Below are 19,673 nucleotides of genomic sequence, written 5' to 3'. Positions count from 1 at the left end.
CCGAGCGCGCTCCCGGCCTTCCCGAGTCGGGGACCTGCCCGCCCGCGCGGGCCTCCGACCTCAGCTCCTGAGCGGCCGGGGTGACCGGGCGAGCCAGCGGCGCCCGGCGAGCTGAGGTCTTCATGGTGGATGTGGTCATGGTAAGAAAAGAAATGTCCAGAGAAGCTAAAGCGCAGTCCCGTCACGGGGAAGGCGGAGGCAACACCTTGTCTCAGAACTGCGAGCCACAAAACAGTCTCGGCCATGGGGCCTTTAAATCGTCTGCGCAGAGCGTATTTTTCCTCTCCTTCTCTCTGCAAGGGTCTCCTACACAGGCACCTTGTGTGTGCGTGTTTCTATGCACGTGTATGTGTATACACATATAGCCTTCGTCCTGTTGGTGTAATCAGCAGTACCTGTGTAGTGAAGCTTCTGTCTGCGGAGTCCAGGGAACGTCCAGGAAGCCCGACAGGTGGAAGTTCCTTGAGGGCAGTGCCTACAAGTAAACATAATTAAACTGTTTCTCTCAGTTTTCCTGCCCTCCCTCTCTCCCTCTCTCTCTCTCCCTCTCTCCCTCCCTCCCTCCCCCCCTTCTCTCTCCCCTTCTTGGGTCCAGTCGTGGGGCCTGAACTCTGGGCCTGGGCGCTGTCCCTCAGCTCTTCAGCTCAAGGCTAGCACTCTACCACTTGAGCCACAGCACCACTTCTAGCCTTTTCTACTTATGTGGTGCTGAGGAATCGAACCCAGGGCCTCAGGCATGCAAGGCAAGCGCTCTACCACTGAGCCACCTTCCCAGCCCCTTTTCTTTTCTTTTTTTCGTCGGTTGTGGGGGCTGAACTCGGCCTAGGCGCTGTCCCTCAGCTCTTCAGCTCAAGGCTAGCGCTCTACCACTTGAGCCACAGCACCACTTTCAGCTTTTTCTGCTTATGTGGTTCTCAGGGCTTCATACATGCTAGGTAAGCACTCTACCAGAGTCACCTTCCCAGTCCTTTCTTTCAGTTTTATAAGCAACTTGAGAAAAAATCCAGTCCAAGGAAGGGACATGGATACATTTATATAGGATACTGTATACATACACGCACACATATATATACATACACACATCCATACATATATATGACATCCTAGAGTTGATTGTAATCTGAAGTGAGAGCCATCTTAGGGACTGAGCCCTTAACCTAAAGGGTCTGACCCTTTTTCCAGGCAGTTCCATAACTAAATTGAACTAGAAGACATATAGCTAGTATTCACTTGGTGCAGCATTTCTTGCTTGCTGATGGGGGGAAAAATCTCATTTTTTGGGTTTACAGAAGTCTCTTTTTTTTTTTTTTTGGCGGTGGTGGATCTTGAACTCTGGGCCTGGGTGCTGTCCCTCAGCTCTTCAGCTCAAGGCTAGTGCTCTACCACTTGAGCCACAGCGCCACTTCTGGCCTTTTTTGTGTATATGGTGCTAGAGGAATTGAACCCAGGGCCTCATGCATGCGAAGTAAGAACTCTACCACTGAGCCACCTTCCCAGCCCAGAAGTCTCCTATGTTGATTGTGTGAGAACAGATGTAAAACTTTTTTTTAGCACAGTATGAAGTTCAGGTAGGCATTTCTCAGGAGGAATTTCTGCACCTCTGTGACAGACACCTAGTTCCGGGAGAAAAAAAGAGGTCAAGATCTTTGGCAATAACTGAGCCTTGACTCCCTAGCTGGGACAGTGAGTTCTCTGGTGAGATGTTTGGTGTTGTGTTTCCTCTTGTCCACACGGTGGCCCTCTGGTGTTACTTTGTGCCCATGGGTCCTGGAGAGAGGTCTGCAGCACAGGTGTATATCCCTAGACAGCCCCCACAGTAGCTTGGAACTGGCTAGTGATCCACGTCCTGGGCCCCCACCCACACTTACAGAGCCTGAGCCTCCTGGGCAGGACCACCTCAAAAAAAAAACAACAGGAAGGGAAATGAAGTTAGTACGTTAGAGGAAATGGGGTGGAAACAGCATCCCTGTGAATAGGGTGTTAGGATGAACACCCCAGACAACATGACTGAGCCTCCCAGGGTGGGGAAGGGAACTTGTGAGGGAGTGGAAAGAGGGTCTGCTGCAGAGTAGCAGGGCAGGTAATGGAAACAGCCCGCCAGGCCGCCCCCGCGGTGCACACACTACCCCACTGTTCTCCCGCCCAGCCTTGTAATCCGAGGTGGTGGAAGGTGTGCAAAATGTTGCTTGTTCTGTTACTTTGGAAATTAACTAAAAATAGGGTGTTTACTTGCTATTGAGACTCAGGGGCACATGTGTGGTAGAAATGCTGAAAGAGACCCATTATGTCAATCTCAGTGAATTAGGATTCGTGGCCAGGTGACCATCAACTTAATTCTCCAAGAGCGTCACTTGTGCGCATCAGGCTCAGGCACCCAGGGCTCCTGCCATGGTCTCCTACAGTCATTCTGCTCCATATGTACAAGGTCAGTGTAGGTCTCTAGATTCATAGCATCTTTGGTTCCAGACAGGTCCCCGATTATAGCAGGCACACACCAAATAAGAGTTCCAGGAATGGAGCATCATTGGAGAACCAGACAGACTGTGACACCATGCAGATATGGACACAATGTATATTTCCACATGTTACATGGCCAACTCAGCAAGCGCATAAGCCTCTGCTCTGCAGACTGAGTTAACAGCTTTGTAAACAATTGGACAAACTCAAGTGTGATGTTGCATTTGGAAGGATGAAAATACCATTGAAGCAGAGGTCTGAAGTTGGAAGTGCCATTCGGATTCTGGAAAAACAGTGAGCAGTATCCTCTGAGGCCAGGCAGAAGCACAGGCCACACCCACAAAGTTGATTGGGAAGGGTGACTTTTTTTGTAATTGGCTTTTGGTTTTGCTTCTTTGTGATGTTCTGGGGTTGTCTTTTTGTTGATGTGTTTTTCATAACCTAGGACCTCCTGTGTGCTAGGCACATACTGTTCCACTGAGATACACTTTTCTATTTTATGTTGACAGATGGTCTTGGCAGAGAGTAATAGTTTATAATTCTGTTTTATAACTACTAATTAGGTGGGGGATAAAGAGAGAGGTATGTGGAGGAGTTGTATAGGTGTTTGTTACCTCTGCCTTAGAGTAGTGGGTATGGAGGCAGAGGTCGGTTGAGAGCTCCCAGGACTTGTTGATGGGTAGGTTACAGATCAGGCTGAGGAAGGGAGGAGGGATGTAGGAAAACTCTTGAGTCGTTGTTGAGAAGAGAGGCTAGTCCAGTGGGAGGTACCCAGCAGGCAACCAGATGAGCAGTTGGTGGTGATGCTGATCAGGTTGGACATGCCTGGTAGATGTGGCATGGTGGAACCCAAAGACCACTGGATGTCTAGTTGGAGCCTCAAGAGTTCCTGGGCTTGTTAGATAAGTTTGGGTGGAATCGGCCTTGTGGTGACATTGAACGTCATCATGTTATTTTGCCTTGTGGGGAAGGAAGATTTTGTACTAAGCCAAATCCATGGCTGGTTAATCACAAGTAAAAGAATGAGCAAAGGACGATGAAAACATACCCGTGCCAATGCATTACACTGATGCTAGATCAGATGTGGGCATTGGGTGTGTCCACCTAAAGAAGAGGTGCCCGGGAGAGGGCGTGTTGAGGTCAGGTAGCAGTTATTGTCTCTGGAGTAAATGGCTGAGAGGCAAGGCATGTGAGGGATAGGGGCCTGTATGTTTATTTTAAGTTGGAGATCCTAGAGCAGGCTTGTGAACTGATAAATGAAAGAGGTTGCCGTGCTTCCGCCTGTGGCCACATCCCACTCCTCTGGGGAAGGATGACCTTCCCAGGGACTGTGTCCAGGAGAGTCAGCCAGGTGCACAAAACCGGCGGGAAGGACAGGTGGGATCAGAAGCCCGGCAGCTTCTGAGGCACGGTGGGAATATTTTTCTCACTTCTGTCCTTCCACTTAACGCCCATTTACTTTGGCTTCCTGGGAAAGGTGCCCTGGAAATCTTTGGTAGCAAAAGTTGTAGCCACGTTTCTCCTTTGCTTCTTTCTCAGTATTTGTCAAACTTGCATAACTTTCTCATATTTGTTGTTTGTAATGTCCTAAGGACTAGGTTTTGATTGGTCCCCTCTTCATTTTTCTGCTTTCTGTTCTTTTCTCTTGAATTTAGCTGATGTTGTTTTGAGGTGAGAGTAAACGAGGTGCGTGTGTGAGGTAACTTTTCCCAGGTCTCAAAGTCTGTGGCAGAGCTGTAGGTCTTGCAGCTGGCACCACAGCGTGCTTCCTCTGGGTCTGGGATGCTGGGCACTGATGCTCAGGGGAGTGTGTGCACAACTTCACTTGGTGACCATGCAATTCCTCCCAATTGTGTATGTTCAGGAGCAGTCCCTTGGGGACAGGTAACCATTAAACTCACTCTCTGTGCTGTGTGTAAGACTGTGAAATGTATGTACTGTTTTCTGGAATGTAACTCCTAAGATCCTGATAATCTTGGAAGTGATATGTCTTTTCTTTTGGCAGTACTAGGGCCCCAACTCAGGGCTTCTTGTTTGCTAACCATGTGTTCTACTGCATGAGCCATACTCCACCCCTTTTGGTCTGGTTAATTTTGAGATAGGGCCTTGATGGTTGCCCATGCCCTCCTGGACACAATCCTTCTATTTACACTTCCTAACCTGGCTAGTGGTACACTACCACTAATAGCTTTTTTCTGTGGAGATGAGGTCTTGCAAACTTTTTTGCTGGGGCTGGCCTGAAACTAAGATCCCACTGTGTAACTGGGAAGATAGACATGCACCCACTGGGCCTGTTTATTAGTTCAAATGAGATCTTGTAAATTTTTTTTACCCAGGCCAGCCTCAGATCTTCCTGAGATTTCAACCCTGGGGAGCTAGGATGCCAGGTATGTTTTTGGGATCTGTTCTTTTCTTAGTGTATAACACCAAAGATGCTTTGAGTCTCTGCAGTGATGTCTTTTTTTTGGGGGGGGGGGTCCAGTCATGGGGCCTGAACTCTGGGCCTGGGCGCTGTCCCTCAGCTCTTCAGCTCAAGGCTAGCGCTCTACCACTTGAGCCATAGCACCACTTCTGGCTTTTTTTCTTTTTGCTTATGTGGTGCTGGGGAAAGGGCCTCAGGCATGCAAGGCAAATGCTCTACCACTGAGCCACCTTCCCAGCCCCCAGTGATGTCTTTTGTATCTAGTGAGCTCACTGTTGGCTGGCTACCCCTAGGTAGCTTTGAGGTGGGAGTGATCACGAGAAGTCTAAGCAGGATCAAAGGATTGAGACTTTTAGTCCTACCTCTGGCCTCCAGGGAAGGGACCAAGCCTGAAGTTGAGCCGATTATCAGTGAGTAGCCAGTGGCTTCCTCAGCCGTACCAGTGTAATGAAGCCTCCGTAAAGACCACTAAAGACCACAAAGGAGCGCTGGGAAGTGTCTTGGGACCCAGACTTACATTTGGTCTGTCAGAAGCACAGAAAGATAGCCTGGGCGTGACATTGACATTAGAATTGGAGGACATTTTGGGGACTGGGTCCTGAATTGGTGGAATCTGCTGTTGTCTTCAGGGAAGTACTGTTGGAATGGACTTGGACTGGAGAACACCTGGTTGATGTCTACTTTAGAAGGATTGCTGACTAGTGGCGGGAGGGGAACTCTGGTATCTGTGGTCAGAAGTGGTTTTGTTGTAAGGTGAATTATCCAGAAGCCATATTTAGGTAGATGGAATATTGGAGTCTATTACACAGTTCGCAGGCTGCATGCAGCCAGTTGTTACAAAGGCCTGCAGCCCCTAAATACACCTAACACAATTAGGAAACAGGACAGAGAGGGAAGAAAGAACAAAACAATACCAACAAACCAGTGCAGCTCCAGTGGAGAGCTGAACTGGAGCGCCATATGACCAGGGACAAGCCAGGAGGCATGGAGACTCACAGCATGGCGTCCTGGGGGGGGCGGGGGGACACAGGACACTCCCAGTCCCAGGTGCTAGACTGGCAGGTTCAGTAACCTATCAGCCGAGTGCCCGCCCCTGTCTCCAGGGATCACGTTCCTGCACTGCACCGTGAAGACCTTACATGGACATACTCAGGTACCAGCAGACCTTTCCATCCAGGGAAGATAGGCCTCGACCTTCCATATGAGTATGCTTAGAGGCTACTCAGAGCCGCGTGGTTCAAGCCATTCGAGCTAATCCATGCAGAATCAGAGCACTCAGCTCTCCTAAGACTATGACATCTGCACTTCTCTAAGGCCAGGCCCTCCACATTCACCCCAGTGAGCCAGGCATCTGCCCTTGAGAGGACAGCTCACCTTGCCTCCGGGCATTGGGGCCGGGTGGACAGCCCCCATCTCCTGCCTGGGCCCCAGGAAGTCCACAGGAAATTATTTAGGCCCAGCCACCTTACTTCAGTTTATGTTTTAGGAGTAGTGTTGGAAAAAGCGAGTGTGTTTGTTTTTTTTCCTACAGGTACCCAGGCATTGAATGAGCATGTTCTTCTCTGGCAGGTCTGGTGTAGCTCAGGAGTGGGAGGCCTGTCTTGGCCCCGAGAATGGGGCATGGTTATCTTCAGAGGTTCACTATTGTCCCAGCATGGGGCTCCTTGTCTTCAGTGTATAGACTTTGAAGACCATGGCTGAGCTGAAGTGTCTCTCCTAATTGTGAGAAGTAGATACCAGTGACTGCCCATGTCCTGTATGTGACTTAGGGTGCTGTGCCCGTGTCCACTAAGCTGACTAGCCTGTGCCTAGAAGGCCAGGCTCCTGCCCCGTCCTACAGGACGCCACAGCACGGCTCACATGTGGGTTTCCAGTAGGGTTCATTGGGGTTTATCCATTCAGTGAGAGACACCATTAGATTGGAAGGGCTTCTCTCGTTGGGGACTGCTGCTATGGCCCTGATGTGTGTTAGGGAGCAGCTTGTGCTCCAGGCTCTCCCAGCAAGCCCTCCTTCAGGGAGACAAGGTCAGCCTTCTGTTCAGGAGATGTCTTCCACAGCTGAGAAAATTTCTCTCCATTTTCCAGTGACATCAGCCCATAAACTTCCTGGCTGTCTCTCACAGAGCTTTCCTGAGGTGAAAGTGTGAGGTGTTTTGTTTGTCTTTAACATGGAGGTTCTTCTTGGTTTGGCCAAGGACAAGTTCTTAGGAGGCCCAGTGGGGCTACCATTGGCCCGGGTTCCCCTCTGCACCTTCAGGTTATCCCTGAGACCCCTCTAACATTCCCTTGACATTCCTGTTCATTTTAAGTCTCCTGTCTGACTTTATTTTGTGATGACAGGACTCTCATACTGATCATGGCAGATTTCTTCAGGCTATGTCCTGATTTCAGATTTAGTAACTATTAGAGCAGTGATCTGGTGATTGGCAAGAGTAACTAATGGTGTTGGATTGGTATAGATGCTTATTTCATGGATTTGGACCTGCCCTTGCTATTGTGGCAAAGAGAAAGTTCTTGAAACACTGAAACCCGCAAAGCTGAATTTATTTCACAAGGGAGTGGTCATTTTGGTGGGAATCTACTTTGTTCTCTTAACTCCCAGGTTGCTCTCCTCTCAGCTCATCTTTTCATGTATCTAAAGATGGAATATGCAAGATTGACTCCTGCCTTCTTCCCCCAGGTCAAGCACAGCACCAGATGGGCGCTCCTGGGTCCCGCTGCAGGAAGGTCATTCTGACCTTGGCTTAGCTAAAAGCCCCTCACCCCAGGTAGAGCATTCCACTCTGGGCCTGACCAAGGACACCACCCTTGGCCTCCAAGAGACCGTAGCTCATTTTTTATCCTCTGCTTCCTTGTTCAGACCTTATATGGGCTGGGAATGTGGCTCAGTGGTAGAGTGCTTACCTAGCATGCATGAAGCCCTGGGTTTGATTCCTCAGTACCACATAAATGGAAAAAACCAGAAGTGATGCTATGGCTCATGTGGTAGAGCGCTCGCCTTGAGCAAAAGAAGCTCAGGGACAGCACACAGGCCTGAGTTCATGCCCCAGGACTGGTAAAAAAAACAAAAAACATATATACCTACCCCAAAATCCAGTCCTTCACACAACCTCCAAACCCATGGCAAAAAAAACATCCTCACCTGTTGACAATCGAGTCCAGTCTGTTCCTTTTCTGTTTTCCATTTTCCTAGCACATTATGCTTTAACTTAGCACTTCAGGTTTGTGTAAATTTAGCATCGTGCTTAGTAAACTTTTTCTTCTTCCTCTGTCCTTCATCCTCTTTGTTTCTGCACCAACATGCTGTTCTGAGGTTATATGTTTGGATGATGGTAAAAGCTAAGGCCACGTGGCAGCACTCATAAGATAGACAGATTCAAGTTACAGTAGTAGGCTCCTAATATCCTTAATGGACAGGCCATCATATCACTCTGGTCTCTTCAGCTTGTTTCATACAGTCTTGATAAAGGTTGTTGTCAATAGGACTCCAGGCGGCAGCAGTGAACAGTTTATAGGCTGGATCTCAGCTATATACTCCAGCATCTCAGATGAGCAAATATTGTGAACCATGACAATTGTGAAGAAATCCAGGAGCCAGGACCTTGAATAGGTATGTATCAAACCATGTTCTTGCTAACAGTTGGCTCTCTGGGGTCCTTTTGTTCTCCCCAGTTAGAAATCACAAGTAAGAGAAAAGAAGCTCTTCTGTCCATAGCCCTTGAGTGCTTGCTCCAATGCTAGACTGGCAGATCCAAATGCTCCAAGAGGTCGGGGCCTGTTCCTCCAAGACTTATGGCACTCAGGTTGGAGGCTTGCTGCTCTGGCTTTGAGTGGCACCAGCCCTTGAAGTTACTGCGATCTTGACTAGCAGCAGTAGCAGACAGCACCAGCAAACCCTCGGGTGTGGCAGCCTTGCTCCCACAGCACTATGCTACAGTTACTGGGCCCAAGGTAGGGTCGCTTGGCCCTAGGATGTTGGACCCTTGACTCTTTGTGTGTGTGTGTTTGCCAGACCTGGGGCTTAAACTTAAGGCTTGGAAGCTGTCCCTGAGCTTTTTTGCTCAATGTTAGTACCATACTTCTTGAGTCATCGCTCCACTTCTGGCTTTTTTTGGGGTTAATTGGAGATGAGACTTTCACGGACTTTCCTGCTTGAGCTGGCTTTGAATCATAATTCTCAATTCTCCTGAGTAGCTCGGAATAAAGTCATGAGCCACCAGTATCCTTGAAACTTAAGGCTTGGCAGCTCCCTAGAACTCTTCAAGTGACCACCACTGTAGTTCGTTGTCTTCAGCCAGTGTTTTGTTGTTTCTCTACTTTTGTTCCTCACCCCATTCACTTTCTGTAACTCTTCACTGCCCTTTCACCACCACCGCTGTTGCCTTTGCTGCTACTTCAGCTGTCTCCTCTGGTTACCCCTTTAGCCCTCTCTACTAACGATAAACATCAAAAGTAGGCAAGAAAGGCCTTTTAAGGACCCAGTGGTATAATACCAGAGAGCACACAGGAGAGTGTCTCCAAAGTGTTTGTATATCTAGAAGAAAGTGAGTGGTTGAGGTAAAGATGTTTACACCAATCATAGTGCAGTCCTTCATGCAAATGAAGGATTGTTTGCTCCAACTGCAGACCTTCTACTAGACCTTGGGAGGAAGTGTTTTTCCCTCTGGCCTGGGTGAAAATGAGTGCTAGAGTTCACTGAGGCTTCTGATGGCAAAGTCCATTGTAAGCAGTTTAGAACAGTTGTACTTCTGGAATCAGAGTTGTGTTTTGGCAGCAAGCACTTGTATAGCTTGTTCAGGGTGTTGGTTGAAAGTTTAAAGTAGCAGGGTTGTCATGATGACTGGCTGGCTGACAAAGCAGGGTTATTTGGCTGGCAGTTTACTACTCAAGGTAACATCAGGGTCTAAAAACTTAGGGAGACAAATCATTGTGCTCCTACATCTTAACTTATTTAAAGGAAAAATAAACATTAAAAGAAGTGCCTAAAGAGGGCCTATCACTGGGAATGATAGAGCTTTAACAGTGCCTAACAGTTCTTACTCTTGGGAGGACTGGGTATTTTTTCTTTTCTTTTTGGCCAGTCCTGGGGCTTGAACTCAGGGCCTGGGCACTGTCCCTGAGCTGCTTTTGGTCAAGGCTAGCAGTAGGGAATGTAGTGGGGAAACTGAGTCACAGCCATCCCTGTACCTGGCCAGATGCTGTGGCTGGTGGTTTCACAGACATCGTGAAGCCTAGCCCTCGCGCTCTACCACTTGAGCCACAGCACCACTTCCGGCTTTTTTCTGTGCGTGTGGTGCTGAGGAATGGTTTGATGCATGCTGGCAAGCAAGCACCCTACCACCCAGCCACGTTCCCAGCCCCTCTTGTGGCTCTCTGTATTGTTTTTGTCCTGTTCTCTTGGTATTTCAACTATGATGCAGAAAGGCTCTTTTCTGGTCTGTTTGAGATTCACAGGGCCTCTTATCTTGATGTCCGTAAGCTTTCCCTAGACTTGGGACATTTTCTACTATTATTTTACTGAAAAAATTGTCTTTGCCTTACCAAAAATTTATAAATTTGATTTTGTGATCTTGTCCTAGAAGTCATAAATATTGAGGTCATAATTTTTGTTTTTCTTATTGCCTAAGTATAATAACTTATTGAATTTGTCTTTAAGCCGTGATATGTTTTTCTCTGGTAGATTCAGTGTTTTAGCGATGCCTTCCCCTGAAATTTTATTCAGTTTTATCATTTGAGTTTTATTGAGACTTTCATTTCCAAGATTCTTTTTTTTTTCCAGAATCTCTCTCTCTCTGTTAAAACTTCTCATGTACACCTTATATTGTTTTCTTTATTTCACTCAGCTGTTTATCCCCTTTGAAGTGACTGATTATTTTTTAAATTCCTTTTGAGTGTTTTTGTCCAGCATTTCATCTATTTTGTGATTTTGTTGTTGAAGAGTTTTGAAGTTTTAGAATAGTCAAGTTGTTGTTGTTTTTTTTAATTTTCGGTAGTACATCTTTTGTTTCTTGGTTGCATTTGCACATGTTGGGATAGATATCTGCTCCATTTTGAAAGTACCTTTTTCCGGTGAGCTCCCTCCCTGTCAGTTTTTATCACTGTGGCTTCATTCCACAGTCACTGCCACCATGCTTCTCTGCAGTGGTGAGGCAGACGGGAGACGTGGCAGAGAAAAGCTGTCCTCATGGCAGCCAAGAATCAGAGCATCTGGATGGGAACCCTATCTTGTTGAACAGTTTCCAAGTATATTCTCCCATTCTGTAGGCTGTCACTGTTGTTGGTTATTTTCTTTGCTGTGGGGAAATTCTGACATGGCCTCTGAAGGTTTACTCATGTGCTTTAGACTTGTTTGCTAGATGGTGAGTATTAGGGAAGTGACGGATCCGATAGGCTCTGACTTAGTCACTGAATTTATCTCTTATGATGCATCCACTATGCATACCAAAGTCATGATTAGGAATGTGGCCTGGTTGAGGAGCTGGGTCATGGGGAGGACACCTTTCAAAGGTATCTTGTCCCTGTTCTCTTCTTGCCACTCTCAGTTGGCTTCTTGCTTTGCTTCGCTACTTCCTCTCGGCCATGATGTTCTGTCTGACCACAGACACACACTGGTGTAATCTGAACCCTCTGAAGCCCTGAACCAAGGCACTGCAGGTATTTGTCATAGCGAAGAAAATACCTTTATTAATACATACCTGAAAGTTAGTTTCCTTGTCTTGAAGTATTGGCTTTTTTTTTTCCTTACAGTAATTTCTTAGCTTCAAGCCTTACATTTAGGTCCTTGAAATTTTGGCTCTGTTTTTGTTGCTTTTAAAGAAGAGGTTGTCTGTTCTCTACTGTATGTTTTTGTACCTTTGTTGAGAATTAGTTTGTATATGGAAGCATATTTAGGTTCCATTGTTCTGTGTTGGTTTTTATGCCAATAATATGCTGTTTTGATTACTATGTATTATGCTTTGAAGTCAATTACAGCAATTCCTCCATCTGTTTTGTTTTGTTGTGGGCCACTTTGGCTATTCTATTGATCTTTTGTGATTTCATAGGAGTTTTACGTTTTTCTATTTATGTGAAGAATATCATTGTCATTTTGATGGAGTTTGTGTTGAATTCACAGATCACTGTGGATCCTTCAAGTATCTTATCAATATTCTTCTAATCTATGAACACAGTATAGTTCCCCCCCTCTATATATGTATGTGTGTGTGTGTGTGTGTGTGTGTGTAATTTATTTTTTATTTTTATTTATATTTTTTTTGTCAGTCATGGGGCTTGAACTCTGGGCCTGGGCGCTGTCCCGCAGCTCTTCAGCTCAAGGCAAGTGCTCTACTACCATTTGAGCCACAGCTCCACTTCCAGTTTTTTGGTGGTTCATTGGAGATAGGAGTCTCACGGACTTTTCTGCCCGGGCTGGCTTTGAACCATGATCCTCAGATCCCAGCCTCCTGAGTTGCTAGGATTACAGGCGCGAGCCACCAACACCTGGCTTTTATAATTTCTTTAATCAATGTCCCATTGTCATTATAAAAATACTCTCCTACTATTTTGTCACTTATGCTTGATGTCTTTTCCAGCAGTCTGTTTATTTGTATGCTAATTTTGTATTTCAAAAACGTTGCTGAATTTGTGTATTATTTCTAACTTGTGTGCGCGCATGCGTGTGTGTGCCTGTGTCTGTTGGCAGCCCAGCCACTCAGGGCTCCTCTGCCTGGGGACTGCAGTCTGTGGATGTGCCTCATTTTGATATAGGTTCCATTTCTATGTACACAGTCCTTTGTACCCAGGTTCCATTTCTATGATTATTTTGAAAACTGTTTCTTCACAGGGTGGCTCAGTGAGAGACTTTATGGGCTTCTCTTTCACCATATACCTCATGAGTCAGTGCCTGTACCAGCATTGCCTCTTTTTTTTTTTGCTGGTCTTGGGCTTGAACTCAGGGCTTGGGCTCTGTCCCTGAGCCTCTTTGTGCTCAAGGCTAGTGCCACTTCTGGCTTTTTTTGAGTTGTTTATTGGAGATAAGAGTCTTAGAGGGACTTTTCTGCCCAGGCTGGCTTTGAACCACGATCCTCAGATTTCAGCCTTCTGAGCAGCTAGGATGACAGGCGTGAGTGACCTTCGCCTGGCTTAGCATTGCCTCTTGTGTACTTGCTGCCCAGCATATCATTTGTGTATCAGGGGCTTGCAGACCTGTTAGCTGACCCAGGAACATTCCTATATCCCTGAACTATTTTGTGAAATGCTCACACTTCTTAATGTTTGAGGGACCCTATTAGAAATTTGTTCTCCCAGTGTTAAAAATGAATTAACAGCGAGGTGTAATCCCAACTACTTAAAAGGCTAAGAGCTGAAGATAACAGTTCCAAGCCAGCCCAAGTAGGAAAGTCCATGAGTTGAGAGTAGAGCTGTGGCTCAAGTGGTAGAGCACCAGTGTTAAGTGCAAAAAGCTGAGGGACGGTGCCTAGGCTCTGAGTTTAATACTGACACACATGCACACGTACGGTAAATTCACTTCTTCATAAAATTGTGTTCATGTGACAGAGACAGAGTATAACTTTGTAGGGGTGAGTGGGAATAGGGGCATCACAGCCATAAGGTCGCGTTTGTGGGGTCTGTGGCTAAGCTATCAGTCTTGCCAAAGAAAGCAGGCCTAGGATTTGGGGCGTGGCATCCAGTGGTTGCTCTCCTCCGGGCATGTCTAGAGAGCACAGCAGGGGTGGAGAGCTTCATATTGGGACTGAGGATCTAGGCACAGGTCTAGGACTTGAGTGGGGGCGTTGTCTTGGTTCTCATCTCAACTCTCTACCCTATCCTTGCACCCTTCACTTTCTGACTGGGGGCTTGGTTTCATCCTGAGGCTACCAAGAAGTGCCAAGAGCAGCTTCGAGACTAACCTTCTTCCAGTTGGCTTTCCTACTGTATTTCTAGACATTTAGCTTTGTCCTATCTGCTAATTGTCTGTCTTCCACAGAAGTAAACACTGTGGTCTCAGCCCAGCCCACTTAGGGACAGATGAGCAGCGATATCTGTGTCCACTCCTGGCCCTGCTCCTACTACTTGGACTTTGAGAAGCGATGGGTCCCTGGGAAACTGTCCCTGACACCACGCTCATTGAAGTTCAGCACAGATGGAACTGGAGAAGCCCTCCTTGGCTTACCCCTCTCCAGCATCACAGAGATCAGAAAGGAAGCATCACACTTCGTTTTCAGTGCTGTCACTATCCTCGAGGAGGGCCACCGGAAGCACTGGTTCAGCTCTCTGCGACCCAGTCGCAATGTTGTCTTCAATGTCATTGAGCACTTCTGGAGGGAGCTGCTGCTGTCCCAGCCTGGTGCTGGTGCCGATGCAAACACCTCCCCCAAGACCAGGGGGCAGGAGCTGACGGCTCTGATGGCAGGCTCCCAGAGGCGTCTAGAAGACACGGCAAAGGTACTGAACCACCAGGGTGAGCAGCTGGACAGTGTCATGAGAGGCCTAGAGAAGATGGAGTCAGACTTAGATGTGGCTGATCGGTGAGTGACCCTGGAGGCCTTCACTGTCTCATCCCCACCTGGCAGACCCGGTGAAGTGCAATGCTGTAATTAGCACACATCGGGGCAGGGCTGCGCATCTCCTGTGGATGCCAGTGGGCAGTATCTCAGAAAGCCATCCTTGTCATCAACACTGAGTCCCATAAGTTCAGAGAATGCTGGGACTCCATTGACATCTGGCTTCTGTTTAGTCATTAGGTTGCATCCTCAAGTCTTAGATCACAGAAGCAAAGTCTTGCCCTCTCCTGTAATGGTCTATGTTTTGATGTGTTTTTGTTGTTGTTGTTGGTGGTGGTGGTGGTGGTGGTCATGATGGTCATGATGGTCATGGTCACGAGGCCTGAACTCTGGGCCTGGGCGCTGTCCCTCAGCTCTTCAGCTCAAGGCGAGCACTCTACCACTTGAGCCACAGTGCCACTTCTGACTTTTTCTGCCTATGTGGTGCTGAGGAATCGAACCCAGGGCCTCATGCATGCAAGGCAAGCGCTCTACCACTGAGCCACCTCCCCAGCTCTGTTTTTTTTTTTTTAATGCATTTTCAGCTGTGATTTGAGCTTGCAGAGTTTGTCTCTCAGACTGGAAATTTTTCTTGTATTATTTCTTTCCCTGATTAAAAAAATATATATATGGTCTTTGTAGAACTTTTTTTTTTTTTGTCAAACTTTACATATTTTCTCTTCATTTTGCCATGGGTCTTTGTTTTTTTTTTTTTTTTTTTTTTTTTTTGGGTCCGGTCGTGGGGCCTGAACTCTGGGCCTGGGCGCTGTCCCTCAGCTCTTCAGCTCAGGGCTAGCGCTCTACCACTTGAGCCACAGCGCCACTTCCGGCTTTTTTCTTTTTGCTTATGTGGTGCTGAGGAATCGAACCCAGGGCCTCAGGCATGCAAGGCAAGCGCTCTACCACTGAGCCACCTTCCTAGCCCCTCTTTGTTTTTCTTATAGTCTATATTTCTTGAGTTTCTCTTCCTTCCTTTGGTTATATTTTAATTCTCAAGAATTCCTTTTTGTTCTGCAAATGTTTTGAGTTCTGCTGGTTAACCAGTGCCTCTGGGCAGGTGTTCTCACTCTGAGCCCTAGGAGAGGCAACAGCCTGCCTTTCCTGCCTCATTAGTCATTGCTGATAAAGCTTGGTTGTAAAATCATGATCTGCTTAACAGAGGTCTTCTAAAACCAATTGATTCAATTGTCTTTAAAGCTAGTTGTGTTTTCTTTGCGTTTTTAGGTTATTGACAGAACTGGAGTCCCCTTCCTGGTGGCCCTTCAGCTCTAAGCTTTGGAAGACACCAGCAGAAGCAAAGCCCAAGGAGGGCACCTACATAGCTGGTTGTGAGCCTTTTGGAAAGGAAGGGGTTGTGATCAAAATCCCTGCCGTTATTTCCCAAAGAACAGAATCTCACATGAAACCAGGAAGGCTTACCCTCTTGGTTTCTGGCTTGGAAATCCATGATTCCAGCTCTCTGCTTCTGCACAGGTTCGAGAGGGAAGATGTAGATGACATTAAGGTCCACTCACCTTACGAAGTCAGCATACGCCAGCGGTTTATTGGGAAGCCAGATGTGACTTATCGAGTGATATCTGCCAAGATGCCAGAGGTCATTCCCATTTTAGAAGTACAGTTCAGCAAGAAGGTTGAGCTTCTGGAAGACGCCTTCGCACTTAGAAGCACAGGAGCCGCCAATGCTGCAGAGAGGAGTTGCTCTGTCTGGCGTGCAGGTGAGCAGCCAGCTGGGCAGTGTCTGGACGACTTCTCAGACTAGAGGCACTTTGGGTGTCCCTGTGGTGCTCCCACACAGCCTGCGTGCTCACACGTGACAGCCATCCTCCATCTCGACGTGCATGAGTCTCAGACTGCCGAGTTGACGAGTGAGTTCATTTCAGGGTAGGGAGCTCCAAGTCCACTGTCAGGGTATCTGTCTTCAGATCTCACCTGACATGACCCTCTCTTTGGTGTGGCTCTCGTCCCTCTCCCTTCCTAGCTTTTCCAATTCCTTTAACATTGAATTGAGGTCTTTCCAGAGCACAGTGCCTATGTCTGTTTGGGTGTCTGCATCTTTGAGAACTCAGCAGACAGTGGTGAGTTTTCAGGATTCAGGTGTTCCACATTGGGGCCATGTGGAACATGACAGTGACCAGACCAACCCCAGGTTCCAGCATGGGGATGTCTGTGTACTTCTGAGCTGCGCCAGGATCCAGATGAGGAAAAGGGCTTGAGACATGTAACAAATCAGATGCTGTGGCTACGTCTAAATATGAGAAAGCAAGAAACCACTGTCTCACCCAAGACTGAGGAGAGGCAGGAAGTATGGGACGCTTGTGAAGGAGGACAGGACGTCTGGACATTGGGTGGTTGTCCCAGTGCAGAGGAGGACTGAGGACATGGTACAGGTTTATATGACTTTAAGGAAGAGGCATGTTATGCCTGGGGGAGGGAATTCCAGGAATTTCTAGACTTTATCCCACAGGTAGAATTCAGAAGTTGTGTAGGAACAGGTTTGTTGGATAGAAGACATCTCAAGGCCTGTGTGGTCAGAATTCCACTGCTGTTTAGGCTCAGACTGACTGTGGTTTACAGTTGATTTCATTTTCTTCGGGGAGGCTTGAGGTGTTTCAAGACCCCAATTCTGTTCAGACCTGCCTCTCCGTTGACGCAGGCTCCTTCATTTCAGGTCCCTAGTTATGAATGTTAGCCTTGGGGGTGTTTCTGTAGTTGGGATTTGACCAGATTACTGGGATCTCTCTCTGGTGAAGGAGCACAGAAAAGCCATCATCACAAGGACCCAGTGTGAGATGTGTAGAATTCTTGCAGAATGGCATGAGTTTTCATCTATTATTCTTGGTCTCCTGTGAGGACTCCCTGTTGTGTGTTTGTGCTCAGCAGGAAATACCATTCTCTTTCAAGCTGGTGAGTGTAGCCCACAGCTTGTGGACTTGGGGTCCCAAGATAGAGTTCCCTGATGATCTGCAGGAGGCTGGCGAATACTGAGCCTTGGTGAGAAAGGCAGGCTCTGTTTCTGGAAACTAAGACGTGTTCAGTGACCAGAGCTAGCACCTTGTTCCCACTTTCCCGTGCTGTGGTGTGTTGCCAGCTGGTTTTACTGCTGGGAGTTGGAGACAGGTCCCAGGATGCATTCCCTCCTGGAGATGTACTGTGTACGAATGGCCACAGGGTGGCAGCCAAGCAGCGTTCCAGGCAACGGCTGCACTACAGAGGCCCTCTGAAGGCTTCCCCTGGAAGGGCAAGTGGGAAACGTGGGCGGTAACCCCTCAGAAGCACAATTGCAGATGTTTCTCTGAACTGCATCCTTAGTATCTGGAGTTTAGAACAGTTTCAGATTTGCAGGAAACATCTGAAGACAATGCAGGCCTTTTATCCCCTGTCAGATTGTGGAATATTTGCACATAGCCAGTAAGGATAGGGTCCAAGTCTAAACATGAGACTCACCTTTCATGTCCACCTATGCACATAGCCTGAGGGTCATTTTATACAATGTTTTAAAAATTGCATATGACACAGAGCTGCACAGCCTGGAATCTTCCGCTTGTGGCATCATGTTTGTGCTCAGAGTGTTTCAGGGTGTGGAGCATTTTAGATTCTGGATTATCAGGTTGGGGATGTTCAGTCTTAACCTGTACAGAGTCCTGTATTTTTCCCTTCCCTCCCCCCCCCCCCACATCCGCCCTTTGGCTGACACCTGAGGTTATTATTCTGTGTTGTCCTGGCTAGGGAGCAGCCGTATGTGTTACCGACAGAGCCTGTCTCACACCCTGTCTCCACCTGATCTCCTGGCCCAGACCCTGGGGGCCTGTGATCCTCCAGCCCTGGCTCCCTGACTGACAGTGCTTCACACATTCCCCACAGGGCCCTAGACAACCTGTAGGAGGGCTGGGGGGGGGGGGCTCATGCGAGGGCCATGTGGTAAGGTGCCCTCTCATATCCATGGCTGAGCACAGACTTCATTTTCTTTTTCTTTTTTTTTTTGTCGGTCGTGGGGCTTGAACTCTGGGCCTGGGGCTGTCCCTCAGCTCTTCAGCTCAAGGCGAGCGCTCTACCACTTGAACTACAGCGCCACTTCCGGTTTTCTGGTGGTTTATTGGAGATAGGAGTCTCACGGTCTCTCCTGCCCGGGCTGGCTTTGAACCGTGATCCTCAGATCTCAGCCTCCTGAGTAGCTAGGATTACAGGCGTGAACCACCAGCGCCTGGCTTTCATATTCTTTTCTTTCTTTGCTTTTCTTTTCTTTTTTTGGTCAGTCATGGGGCTTGAACTCTGGGCCTGGGCGCTGTCCCTCAGCTCTTCAGCTTAAGGCTAGCGCTCTACCACTTGAGCCACAGCGCCACTTCCGGTGCTCTAGTGGTTAACAAGGAGATAAGAGTCTCACAGACTTTCCTGCCCAAGCTGGCTTTGAACCAATACTCAGATCTCAGCCTCCTAAGTAGCTAGGATTACAGGCATGAGCCACCGGTGCCCTGCAACAGACACCATTTTCTACAGATGGTTTGTCTGCTGATTTTGTGAAATGCTTGGTGTGTCACCTGCTCTCAGAGAGACTGCTTGAGCCGGGTTGAGGACCCTCCAGGCACCTCATGCCTAGTCCCTCAGAGCTTCCCAGCACCAGGCAGGCCGGGCCACTGGCACAGTGGATGAGTTGTCTCCGTGCTGGTTCCAAGCCATCTTTTGAATCACCAGAGTGAGGTTGAAGAGTTGGGAATTCCTTAAGGGTCTCAAGATGATGTACATACTTCACTATGAAAGACTGAGTTGAGTTGGGAGGGAGGATCTTGCTGTGTGCGTGGCTAAGCTTGGGGGAGGAGTGGGGGGTGGGGGAGTGACCAAGGGTCCAGCAGTGTGTTATGTGACAGCTTCGAGAACTCCAGGAGAGACCCTGTGGGGAGGCGTGCTGTGTGCGATGTGCGGTGTGTGATGGAGGTCCTGGGTGGCCAGGAGCTCACGCCTAAGCCCTCTAGAGGCCTCTGGGCCCGATTGTGCCATGTACTGCCTTTTCTGTGGGAACGCTCTGTGTCTGTAAAACCACACCTGCTGCTCTCCGCTTCTGTCCAGCCCCTCGCTCTGTCCTTCCCATGTGGGCATATACCACTTGGTTTTTCTTACTACTGGGCATCCTCCGAGCCAGGGTGCCCCAGCTAGAGGGAGCCTTGCTCCGAGTACACGTGAGATACGATACCTAAGGTGAGAGCCAGGGGAGAGGGAGGCCTGCCTGGCAGGTGTGGCACCCGCTCAGGGGCCGCGCGGCACTGTGTGTCTCCCCCCCC

At 48.1% G+C, this 19,673-nt stretch overlaps 2 protein-coding genes across 8 annotated transcripts in view; one reads left to right on the top strand and one right to left on the bottom strand.

Annotated features, from left to right (window-relative positions):
• Positions 1–3,298, bottom strand: part of Jmjd4 (jumonji domain containing 4) — a 9,144-nt gene extending 5,846 nt beyond the window's left edge. The window contains exon 1 of the mRNA XM_013015578.1: positions 3,229–3,298. Coding sequence (XP_012871032.1) covers positions 3,229–3,298 — 70 coding nt within the window. The remainder of the gene's footprint in view (positions 1–3,228) is intronic.
• Snap47 (synaptosomal-associated protein, 47kDa) overlaps positions 95–19,673 on the top strand; it is a 35,492-nt gene continuing 15,913 nt past the window's right edge. For 2 of the 7 annotated variants that reach the window (XM_013015745.1, XM_013015752.1), the window contains exons 1-5: positions 5,786–7,014; positions 7,560–7,647; positions 8,363–8,489; positions 13,845–14,385; positions 15,625–16,115. In XM_013015745.1, coding sequence (XP_012871199.1) covers positions 13,886–14,385; positions 15,625–16,115 — 991 coding nt within the window. In that variant the 5' untranslated portion in view covers positions 5,786–7,014; positions 7,560–7,647; positions 8,363–8,489; positions 13,845–13,885. Of the gene's footprint in view, positions 482–1,650; positions 1,696–5,785; positions 7,015–7,559; positions 7,648–8,362; positions 8,490–13,844; positions 14,386–15,624; positions 16,116–19,673 lie in introns of those variants that run through there. The other 5 variants (XM_013015746.1, XM_013015750.1, XM_013015747.1 and 2 more) reach the window with 5 other exon arrangements.

The sequence above is a fragment of the Dipodomys ordii genome, unplaced genomic scaffold (assembly GCF_000151885.1).
Source record: "Dipodomys ordii isolate 6190 unplaced genomic scaffold, Dord_2.0 Scaffold27, whole genome shotgun sequence".
Lineage (NCBI taxonomy): Eukaryota > Metazoa > Chordata > Mammalia > Rodentia > Heteromyidae > Dipodomys > Dipodomys ordii.
Note: the sequence above shows the minus strand (reverse complement) of the source record. Positions and strands in the feature narration are given on the sequence as shown.